The 12,137-nt window shown below is 39.7% G+C and overlaps 1 protein-coding gene across 3 annotated transcripts in view; it reads left to right on the forward strand.

Annotated features, from left to right (window-relative positions):
- Positions 1 to 12,137, forward strand: part of ZFYVE9 (zinc finger FYVE-type containing 9) — a 51,757-nt gene that overhangs the window by 25,560 nt on the left and 14,060 nt on the right. For all 3 annotated transcript variants that reach the window (XM_072343823.1, XM_072343822.1, XM_072343824.1), the window contains exons 5-10: positions 1,180 to 1,279; positions 3,908 to 4,084; positions 4,342 to 4,511; positions 4,939 to 5,062; positions 6,704 to 6,826; positions 7,697 to 7,852. In XM_072343823.1, the coding sequence (XP_072199924.1) occupies positions 1,180 to 1,279; positions 3,908 to 4,084; positions 4,342 to 4,511; positions 4,939 to 5,062; positions 6,704 to 6,826; positions 7,697 to 7,852 (850 nt within the window). The remainder of the gene's footprint in view (positions 1 to 1,179; positions 1,280 to 3,907; positions 4,085 to 4,341; positions 4,512 to 4,938; positions 5,063 to 6,703; positions 6,827 to 7,696; positions 7,853 to 12,137) is intronic.

Below are 12,137 nucleotides of genomic sequence, written 5' to 3' on the forward strand. Positions count from 1 at the left end.
TGAGACGTGCCCAGCTGTTTGCTCTGCCCTCTGCTTGGGATAGCCAACGCAATGCAAGCTGTGTTGACAGCCTGTGGTGTGAGAAACTGCTGCATCACAGTAACACTTGCACTGCTTCTATTAAATGCTTAAATCTCCATTGAAGAGTTGGGAAGATACCATCTTCATGTTTGACGAAAAATTGATGAAAAACCTCCTTTCCAAAGAGGAAAAGGTTTTAAAAGTACATTTGTGGGGTTTTTTTAATCATCTGTGGAAAGGTGACATTTTATTCCTGCATGAAAATGTTTGTATGGGCATGTTTCCATTTTGTTTCCAAAATGAATTTGGTTGTTTGGAGGAAGCCTTAGCACTGTTTCCAGCCCGGGACTTGGGAACTGTTGGGTACAGCTCAGGTGAGATGTGCTGGTAATGAACTGCAGCTCTGCAGACAGTTGTGCCTCTGAGCATTTTGCACTGGGTCCCTCTTAGCAGCCAGCATGTGTAAAATGCAGTTCATGATTTCTCTGAAGTGTTGTGGTGGTGTAGTGTCTGCAATTAAGTAAATATGAGATTTTTCTTCTTTTCTTTTTTATCCTTAATAAATGAAACAGTATTTTCCTGCAGTACTGCTGTCATTCAGGTTTTTAGAATATGTTATTTTATCCATTGGACACTAAATGCTTTTTCGTACATCAGTACTCACTTGTCTGAGGAATGCATCTGAAGAGATTTAATAGTTAGAGTTACTGATATAGATGAACCATCCTGCTGCAAATAATGATTTGTTTGAATTAATCTCTGCCTCAGCAATCTCATACATAGAGAAAACTGGTGGATTTATAAAGAGTTGATGCTAGAAAGTAATCATGCTTTAAGACTGGTGTTCATTTTCAAGTTGTTAAATCAGTGAGGGATTGTAATGTGGTAGGAATTGAATAAGCCATTGTCATCTGTGCAAAAATATAGCACCATGAAGTACCAGTATAACATGCATTTCTGTGCTGCAGATACTGTTACTTCACTGGGATTGGTAGGAAGGGAAGTTGGGCAGATAGTAGTCCCTGTAGCTGTAATGGGAAAATACTGATAATTTGCCTCCTTATTTTGCATGTCAGAGCTTTACCAGTATTCTCTGATTGTATCAATTCATTGCATAGTCTTGAACAGCACTTAAGTTTTTTCCTTTTTGGGTTCCAGGTATTTTGTGCAGCGTGCTGTAGCCTGAAGTGCAAGCTGCTGTACATGGATCGAAAGGAAGCCAGAGTGTGTGTTATCTGCCATTCAGTACTAATGAATGGTAAGTGGAGAGAGAATCTGAAATGCAGGGCTTTGTTGGCTTTGTGCTGAGTTGCGGTGACATTTAAAAAAGCAGCAACAAAAAAACCAACCCAGGTTTATTTGTATGGGTAAGTATAGTACGTCAAAGGCTCTTGAGAAATCTGCTTGTAATCCCTGAGGAAAGTGGGACTGACCTCAGCCATTCCATATGTCTTGCCTTACAGGCCCGTGAGCATGTTCGTAGCCCTCCTTTGGACGCTCTCAGATAGCTTTATGTCCTGATGTGGTGGTGCCCAAACCTGCACACAGTGGTGGAGGTGAAGGTGCATGGTGCAGATAAGAGCAGGACAGTCTCTTCCCTCCCCCAGCTGGCACTGCTGGACCTGCTACACCCCACTTGGGTACACTTGGCCCTATTGGCTGCCAGGGCACACTTCTGCCTGGTATTCAACTTGCTGTTGATTGTATGCTTTCTTTTTCCATCTAAGCACTAGAGAAATATCTGTGCTCAGCCAATATGGCCTCCTGCCTGCTTGCTTGACTTCTGGTGCTCTGGAATCATCATCTCCTGTGCTCTTAAGAGAGGGCTCTTAAAAAGTGAGCAGCACTGCTGTGTGCCCAGTTTCTTCAAAAGCAGATTCCCAGGGAACCTTGCTAACTTACAGGCCAGATATATAAAGTGACAGGAAATGCTGGCAGTACTGTTGAGAAATTAAGAGCGAGCCCCAGCAAAGACAGTGTTACATTTTGAAATGGAGAAAATAGCACATTTTGGAGAGTACAAGAATGAGTACATAACACCTGGCATTAGACAGCCGGCTTCTTTTAGTGGTGAGTAGGATTTGTTTTCAGCTGGGGTAAGGAGGAATATGAAAATATTTCAGTTGAAACCAGAAGTGTTCTTGTAAAAAGGCATAATAAAATTGATCATGCTATAATGATTTCCTTTTAAAAGCCTTTCTGTCCTGTTGCCAGGATGGAAACACATTAATGGCAGCAAAGAGTGACACCAGTGCTTGGTTTATTGTCGAGAGAAAGCTACTTAGGTGTGCTGCCTCTCAGTTACCTCTGCGTTGCTATCCCTGCTGCCTCGCTTTGTGGTGTTGCTTGTGGTTACTGATTATTTTCCCTGTTGTGTGATGTTGTCTGATCTCTCCGGTTTTCTTGCAGTTTGTTTTCCAATAAGGACTTTTTTTTTCCTCTCAGTGCAGCAGGATAAAGCATCTTTGCACAGTTTTGGATTTGGCGATAGGAGTTGTGCTTTGAAAGCCATTAATTCATTTAGTTGCTTGGTTCCTTCTTTGTATTTTAGTAATATGTTGAGGGAGGATTGCGATGTTTTTTTTTCTGACACTTTCTTATGAGCAGACTATGTACTTAAGAAGCTTCCAGTGCCACCGTTGCTGTACATTTCAGTTAGTAGATATGCAGTGTTGGCACTTTGATAGATCAAGAGGAGGCTTTAAAAATGCTCTTTTGCTCTGTTACGAATTTTCTAATTATGGGATCTTGGAGAAGTAAGTTATTGGTGTGTTCTTAATGCGTCTTTCAGGGCACTTGCTAAATGCATACAGAACTGCTGTTAAAAATAATGAATCTTTCATCACAAATGTCAGTACCATTTCTGTTGGTAGTATTTCAATCTGCTAGTCTTGCAGACTGATGGGAAGAAGTAGAAGGCTTTGTATTCTGTTTCTTTTTCTCTTTTTTCCCAGTCTTGTTATCTTCACATTGTCTTTATGACAACTCATAGCCAAAGGAACCCAAAGTTGTATGTGATTTATTCAGACTTAAAGCTGCTTTGAGAATTCAGGTAGTGTCATATTTATGCCAGGCTGGAGAGTTGCACTTATTTGTAACTAATGTGGACAGGCAATAAACACACACTTGAATTTTCTGGTAACTTGCATAGCTACGAATCTTCCTTACAGATGAAGAAGTTGTTGTAATTTGCAGGTTTAGTCTACTTAGTCTCTGGACAGAGGAGAGATTTCCCTGTGATGGATGTTTTTAACAGGAGTTTGGTGCATTATAGTTTGGGCAGTTAGAATAAGGTTCAAGTAATTCCTTCAAAATTGATAGCTTATGGGGTTTCTGTTGGTTGTTTTTTTTTGGTGTTGTTGTTGTTTTTTTAATAGTGAAGAATGTGAGTTCATCTGTAAATAGTCAAGGTTGAATGTAAAGAAGTGTAAAGTGCTTTTTTGTCATATACAGAAAATAACCTACAGGACATCTCAGTAGATTTATTAAACATTTGTAGCAGGAATGAGGAATGTTTATTGAAGTCTAACAAAATACTGTGTGATGAAGATATGTATGTGATATACGTATGTGGTATATAAATATATATAGAGATATATATTTAGAAATGCAGAACGAGACATGAAGAACTTGAGCATCAAGTTCAAGTGTACTGCTAAAGCTTTCAGAAGATATTTCTGTACAAACTGATACTGTCATTGCATGGCATCAGTGATCTTTCTCCTAATGCTGTTTCACTGTTAAATTACAGTCTCTTCAGCTTTTAAATGAAAAGAGATTGTAAAGTGTCATTGTCCAGAGCTACTGTAGCTGAGAACTTAATGCAGTGTTTGGGAGTCTTAGGTACTTTCCTCTGCTCACGTTTCTTGTTCTTTGTTTGCTTTAGCTCAAGCCTGGGAGAACATGATGAGTGCCTCAAGCCAGAGTCCTAACCCTAACAATCCTGCTGAATACTGTTCTACTATCCCTCCTTTGCAGCAGGCTCAGGCATCGGGTGCCCTGAGCTCTCCACCTCCCACTGTCATGGTACCTGTGGGAGTTTTGAAGCATCCTGGAGCAGAAGGTAAGAGTACTTCTGTTCTTTTTCCCTTTCGGATTAGCTGTAGTAAGAAGTTGTTGAGTATATCTGTGCTTCATCTGCTCTGAGTTTTCTAGCTAATGCCAGTGTGGGATTCCTGCCCTTGCTGGATACATAAGGTTTTTAAGGACACGTAAACCATTCTCAGTAGATGAGTGTTTAGTTTATATGTGATGCTACCATAGAGAGTCAGAGTTGCTGTGAGATGTTAAATACTGTTTTGTTTTGTTTTTCTCTCCTAGTGGCTCAACCAAGAGAACAAAGACGTGTTTGGTTTGCAGATGGGATATTACCCAATGGAGAAGTTGCTGATGCATCAAAGCTGACAGTAGCTGGAACAACTTCTACAGGAACCTTAGCAGTATCACACGATCCAACAAAGCCCATAACCAACAATGCTTTATCAGCAGAAGTAAGTAAACATTACGCTAGTAACCATTCAAAACACCAGGCTTACTTTGGTTGTATGTGTTAGTAGTTTCTGTGACTTCAGGGAGGCTAATGTGCGAAACCTACTGAGCCTTGTCTTACTGTGTTATATAGCAAGTGTCCTCGCTTACTTCCGTGCTTGCAGACTGCTGAAGCAAATGTGTATTTTGATCTAAAATCTTATGAGATAGAATGTTTAAAGGATTGCTCAGAGTTTATGTGCTAGGTGGCTTCCCAAGGCTTCACACACAAGAGTTGTCATACTAATCTGTTTTTAAAGAGACAGATTACTTGGTGCTTCTGTTTCTGCAGCAGACATAAAGTCCTTCACCTGGATATAGGTAATCTCATTAGGTAGCTCTTAATTCTCTCCTGTAATATTGTCTTTTCTTACTGTTTGCTCCTTGTAGACTGATAATGCTTCTGTATTCTCGGGAAGTATAACTCAGGTTGGCAGTCCTGTTGGCAGTGCAATGAATTTAATTCCTGAAGATGGGCTTCCTCCAATTCTTATCTCCACTGGAGTAAAAGGAGGTGAGAAGATAAGCTGGTAGTAAGCTTTTGTGTTTAATAGTTGCAATTAACTCAATTGTTACGACATTTATTTTAAAAATAAGATGCTATCAATATGGTGAGCATTTGAAGAAATGCACAGCAAGTACTTCTGTCCAAATGTCATGACACTCATTTGCACTATTGATCTCTACTAGCAAGCAGAAGAACCCCATTTTGCAACAAAATTATGATAAGAAGTAAAACACAAAGCAAAAAGAAAATTAGCCCATATTTCTGGAGTTCATTTCTTCACTAATCGGGCTGTTGGGAATATTTTGCACAGAGATGCATTTTAATTAGCCTTCTGAATATTCATGCTTCCCTTCTCTGTAATTCTCTTGTGGCATCTGCTTGTCTGAGGCATCACAGAGTGCTGAATGCAATGTCACCATTACCCATCTTGGCCTGCAGTGATAGTTGTAGTAATTGTGGCACCCCATTCTGAAGTATCCAAATGCAGGTGGAATGTATGTTTGTTCAGCTGACTGCTGCTTTCTGCTGTCTAATTCATGATATCCTTTAAAATATGTTTCTGAGATAAATTTATTTCTTAATCTTTGATTTCTTTTTTCTGCATTCCTATTAAATATTTTGCTGCTGTAGTGCATTTCTGATATTAAACCAGAAGTGACCCATGACTGTAGGATATTATCAAAACCAAAATGTGAGCAGCATTTCATTTCCAAGCAAATCTGTCCCATCCTGTGTCAGCTGTTCAAGTGGGAACCTGATTGTTCAGTCCCTTCTGCAAAGAGGAGTGAAACGACAATATGATTTTCAATTTCCGTAAGGATGACCTCACATAAATTGCATTTTGTATGCTGAGTTGATTTTGTTTCATATGCTGTCATGTACTGGATGTTTTTCTTTGCAGTGTTTTACCTTCCGTATTCTATTTCTATTTAAAAACATTCCAAAATCATTTTTACATTATGAAACAAATATTACCTTTCCTGTTAGAATTATCAAGAAAGAAGGGTAACGCAGTTCTCTGTAACTGCTTTTTGTTGGTTTAAATACAGAGAAGATTATAATCACACAGAAGAGAAATTTTAATTTACTAGTCTTAAGAGTCTAATGGGAGAGAGAAACTACAGGCATCTTTGGAATTTTGAGTTGGAATCCATTTTACAGTGAAGTTAGACCATCTACAGTCTGTGAAGAACATTGTTTTATATGGGTATATATTGTTATCTTCCCATTAGCTAATGCACTGAGAATACAAGTTCTGTGATATAGGGAAAGACTGTGTGTTGTGCTTGTAGTCCAGGACTGATGCTCCTGTGCTCTACTGCGGCATAAATAACAATTGCTGTCTTCTTTGGCACCGTGACACATTTCTGCATTTGATTTCCCTTTTCTCCTCCAGTTGATACAAAAAGAAATCCAAACCTGATTTATAAAACAAACTGTACTTAAGGATGCACAGGGGTGATGTGTGTAAATGTTACTCAAATTGAAAATAGCAGCCTAGAAGACAATCAGTCAGATCATAATACATAAGTGTTTCTTTAAGTGTCAAAAAGCAAAAAAAAAAAACCAAACAACCATCAGAATCAGAGTTTAATGTATTTATGAGTAAGTGAAGGATTTCACTGTGTGTTCTCTTGTTCCTTATAGATTACGCTGTAGAAGAGAGGCCCTCTCAGATCTCTGTCATGCAGCAGCTGGAGGACGGTGGCCCTGACCCTCTTGTATTTGTTTTAAATGCTAATTTGTTGTCCATGGTAAAAATTGTAAATTGTAAGTCTATGCTTTTTTTAATTGCTATTAAATAAGGCTTGGTATAGTGGGGAGGTTTTGTATGTGTTACTGTAGCAGCAGCAGCATTTTTACTTGGTGAGATAGGCTCAGTGTGCACAGAATGAAAGCTTTGTACTTAACCACATTAATTCATATTATATAAGGATTCTGTCCAGTGCTTTGAACATTGATGAAGATTTCTTTTTTCCCCCTGAAAACATAAACTGGATTGATAGAACCACCATTCTCAGTTTTGTAGTGAGGTGTCTCCTTTCTGACTTGATAGGATGAAATCTTCTATTGCTCGGTCTTCCTGAGTTGTCTATAAATCTTTAAACACCTCTTTAACATTACATCTATGTGCTTATATTTAGGTGAAAAAATGTTATTCCTAGTAACTTACTATCTTCTACAAATGAACTTTGATACGTGTTCATCATTAATGTTCATATGGAGCAGAAGAACAGTGATTCAGTGATCCATCTCAAGAGAGAGATTGCTCTCTGAAACTTGTTTAGCTGTCAGGATCACAATATGCACAGCAAACAGCCTGGTCTTTTCTCAGCTTCCTTTATTCCCATTTATATCCTGTCCCTGAATTTGGACACAGAAGCTGCTAAAAGTCTGCTTTGGAGTGCTTATCTCAAAAATCTGGCTGGGTGCTGTACTACTCTGGCTGTTCCTTAGTTGCAAACTTCATGTTATTGAGCTGGTTTTGGTATGGATGTGGTTGCTAATTTGTTCCTGTGACAGACACCATAACCAAATATGCTGTAAAACTGATGTTCGAATGGTCTTTCTGTAGTGAAATTTAGGCATGTTTTGTGTAATCTTGATTTTCTTTTCTGTTATATTTTTTCCTTTCTGCAGATGTGAACAGGAAGTGCTGGTGTTTCACTACAAAAGGAATGCATGCAGTGGGACAGTCTGAGATAGTCATTCTCCTGCAGTGTTTGCCTGATGAGAAGTGTTTACCCAAGGATATCTTTAACCATTTTGTGCAACTTTATCGGGATGCCTTAGCAGGTAGGAATGCTGTCTGGCTCTTAAAAATGATTTCAGTGAATCAGAAACGCTCAGTTCTGTCGCTTAGAAAAATGTCTATTTTTGTATGAGATAATATAAAAAATAAATAAGGATCAAAGCTGATAGGGTGCTGATTTATGATTGGTTGGTAGCATCCACTGTTACGTTCATCTTATCAAACAAAAGTGTGAGTGGGGTGCTGCTGACATGGGAACTGCACTGAAGATCACCCAGCTGTCCTCTGGGAAGCCAGCATGTGGGAAGTTTGGCCTATAAAGGCTTTACGTTGGCTATTACAGGAATGGAGGAGGAAGACTCTCCCTGTTGCAATGTTGTGTTCAGCAGCCGTTGCTTATTGCCTGCTCTGGCATTTCTGCCAAATCTTGGGTTAAGAACCTGAATAAAACTAAAACATTCCTTAAATTATTGCTCAGCTTTGTTTAGTAGTAGGTGCAGTAGGATACCCAGCAGGGCTCCTGGAGCTTCTAAGAAGTTTCATTTCAGCAGAAAGGAAATTTTTGAGAATAGGTGTAAAATGAATGTTAAATATCTTAAACCAAATAATTGAAAAGTTCGGTTCCTCTGTTGTTATACATCCACTTGGACCTTGCAGAAATTTCCCCTGAATTTTGCATTTTAGTATCTCAGTCACAAGGTTATGTGATGTAAACCCGTACACGTTTTATATGTGCTGAGTAAATAGGCTTCTGCTCCTGTCTGTTGATTGGACCTTATAATTCAAAAATCGTTGCATGGGGAGGAAAAGCTTTTATTTGGTTTCTCTGATGAGAAAACAAAGCTAGTTTTCCAGAGGTGAAATTGCATCGCATTTAGGTCATATGCTGACAGTACATATCTGAAGGGTTCTGCATGTTAAGTGAAGTGTCGTGCAGTGACAGAATCCAGTGCTTTAACAAAATAACAAGAAATCTCTTTGTCTCCTGAAATATCTTTACTCAACAGAGGTCATCTTGTCCAGAGAGGTTACCAGGTTCAGAATATGCTGTTATTGCATGGCCTAATGGATTTAACGTACACTGGAAACAAATAACTTTCCAAACCTTGCTCCATTGACAGTGCTTTATCTTCTAATGATGGTGTTATTCAGAGGGAGATGGTTAGAAAATGCTTTGAGTGCTTTGAAGCAGTTGGGTATATTAATACAGAGCTGCCAGATCCACCCTGAGCACCTGAGCTCTTTGGTGGGAAACGATGAATGCCACTGTCACTTTTGTAATGAAAAGGCAAATATGGTAACTGCTTGAAGAGGAAATGTCATCTTGATGGTTATGGATCTTTTATCCCAAGCATAGTTTTACGTATTTTTTTTTAACTTAGCCTGGTTTTATTCAAGTAAGCTGGTAACTAAAACATAAGATCTGTTGAGAAGTCTATAGGTACTCTGAGCTGAGAGCAGCTTAACATTGCACCTGTTGCCAATATGGATAAGTTCTTTCCAAATTACATGCTGATATTTTTCAGTACAAAGATACTCAGTCTGATCAGAACTTTGAATTTTCATTTCAATAATGGCATCTGCTACAGGTGTGTGGTGTGATCAGGTTAAATCCACAATCCTGTCTCTTCTGTGTCTCTTTGTGGACCTTTGTGTTAATGCTGACTGGGTTTGTGTTGGTTTATGTGCTCATTTGCTCTTGAAGAAAACCCATCTTGCAAGATCAATCCCAGGTGAGTCCTGCTTTGCATTTCTTGCTGCTGGAGTAGGATGTTTGAGTGTTCAGGATGTTGGCATGGTGTTAGATACTTGGCAGATCTTGTCTATTACTGGTGATGGTGGAATGAGGTCAGAAGGATGCAGCTTTTTCTCCTTCAAACATGCCTTCCCTGAGATGAGATGTTAGTACTGAACAGTACGGAGTATCTATTAGGAATTCAACCTCAACAGTTTTTGGTAAAAGCAGTGAAGTGACTTCATCATATACTGAGTGCAATAGAAGAACACAGGAATACCTTTTTTCTTTACCTTTTCTGGTATAAACTATTTTACTTGAACCCGGAAGGGACCGTCAGGCTGCTAGGAGGAAGGCACTTAAGCGAAGAATTAAACCACAGTATGAATTGTTTCTGAAAGTAAAGCCACGTCAGTGGTTACAAGCTTGTTTGTTTTAAAGGAATTTGTAGAGCTGCTTAGGATTAAGGATATACACAGGGTAACCCAGTATAGCTGGGGAAGGAATAAAAACCTCCTGCAGAGCTGCTTTAGATGCATCGTGCAGATTTATGGTGCTTCCTAAATAGTTTTAATTGTCTGCTGTAATGTGCTAGAATTTAATATAAGAAAAGGCACCTTCTTCTTCACTTTCTGTTCACAGTTATTTCTTTAGAAGGGAAGTTGCTATATTTTGTAAATTAAATATGTTTCTGAGAAGGGGTGGCTTTTTCTGAGGGTTCTTCTGACAGCTACACTTTCTGTACAAGCTTCTGAAATACAGTTCTATGCTCCTAATGTGTAGCGGTGCAGTGGGCTGGTTTGACCTTGTCACACTGGTAATAGCTCCCCTTTGTTTAAGGTAGCAGTATGACAGGTTTAAGTGCTTTGTATCCACATAAATAAAAACTGAATGGGAATTTACTGAGAAAAGTATGTGTTAACTTATCAGTGGGGCCTTGACTTGGAGCTGCCTTTAGAGATGTGACAGGAAAGGCAGACAGCCCCCAGACAGAGGAGAAATATTTGTAGAAGCAGCCCAGGGTGGCTTTTTCATTTGGATTTGCTGGGTGAAAAGGGCACTTCCGTGATTCTTCCCATGCTCTACTCCAAGCAAGCTGTTGCATGTTCTCATAAATAGTGACTTGCAGCAAAACTGCCTAATCACAATAGTTTGTCCTTTTGTTGCAACATCTTGGAGCTGTGAGACACTTGTTCTGGTAGGAATAATGGGTAGTGCTGTGTTTGTGGTAGCAAAGTGCTGAACAGTGGAGAGTCAGATTTCACTCTGAGGGTTTTTTCATATTGCTCTTAGCTAAAAACTTGTTAAGGCATCTCAAGCCTTCAATACTGTGAGTATTGAAACACCATCTCCTGAAACAGACAAAAATAAGTAGTCGTCCTCTTCTGCTGCAGCACTTGGCATCAGTCACAACTAGAAGTGTCTGATTGCTTTGTCATTCCATTGGGCAATATCTCATGTCATGAAGTATATGGTATTCTCCTGGAATCACAGAATGGTTTGGATTGGGACCTTAAAGCCCAGCCAGTTCCAACCTCCTGCCATGAGCAGGATTGCACTGCACCGGAGCAGGCAGCCCACAGCCCTGTTCAACCTGGGCTTGTACACCTCCAGGGATGGGGAACCTGCAGTTTGGGCACTCTGTGGCAGTGCCTCCCCACACTTTGAATAAAGAATTCCCTTCTAACATCTAACTTCAGTCTCCCCTTTTTTCTGGTTTAAGCCCATTCCCTCTGGTTCTGTTGCTATCAGACCATTTTGGAGGGCTGTCACTGACCTGTTCATAAGTTCCTTTTAAGTACTGGTTATTCTGGTCATGTTGTTTGGAACCAAGAACCTCATCAACTAATTTTACTATAAGGTCTGTAGCTTCTGTTTCGATAAGAACATATGGGAAGGAAAAAAAAGGAAATATAAATGAAGAGGAAATTACTGAGGGTAGGTGGGAACTGCAAAAGCAAACGAGTTGAGATAGAAAGGTGCCAGAAGCTATTTTAGATCAGAGAAAATCTTTCGTGAACATGAGTTGATACATTAGGTTGCACTTGTACCAACTGCAGCATCTTGCTAGTATTAGCAGTGTAGGCACTGTGCAGGCTGCAGTGTCACAGTACAGGCTGACAGAAATGCATTTGCAGATGGGCAGGGGCAGCGCTTCTCAGAAGCTGACAGCGTTTGATGTAGCTTTATTAATCACGTTAATTTTTCAGATTAATGAATGACTGCTTTACATCAAATATGCTCGGCTGAGCGTTACAGAAGTTGTAACTGCTGTCAGAGATTTGGAATTTGGAATCCATGTTGATGGGGTCAGCTCTGGTCTGTGTGTATCCGTAAAATTAAACCTCAGCTACTTGGGGTAGCAGCAAGCCAGGAGTGAGCCTGACCCTGGCAAAGAGGTGCCTGTGCTGCTGAAGCCTGATGGCCTTTAACAAAGAACTTGAGAGCTTAGTTTGTGCATCACCTTATGGGCAAAAAAACAACCACAAAAGCCAACCAAACTAAAAATCCAGTAAGGTTACCCAAATAGCAGGGACACTTGTGAGTGTATTTGTTAATTGGAGTGTAACATAAGCCATTAGTCTAGTGATCTA

This window comes from Excalfactoria chinensis, chromosome 8 (genome assembly GCF_039878825.1).
Source record: "Excalfactoria chinensis isolate bCotChi1 chromosome 8, bCotChi1.hap2, whole genome shotgun sequence".
NCBI classification, from domain to species: domain Eukaryota; kingdom Metazoa; phylum Chordata; class Aves; order Galliformes; family Phasianidae; genus Excalfactoria; species Excalfactoria chinensis.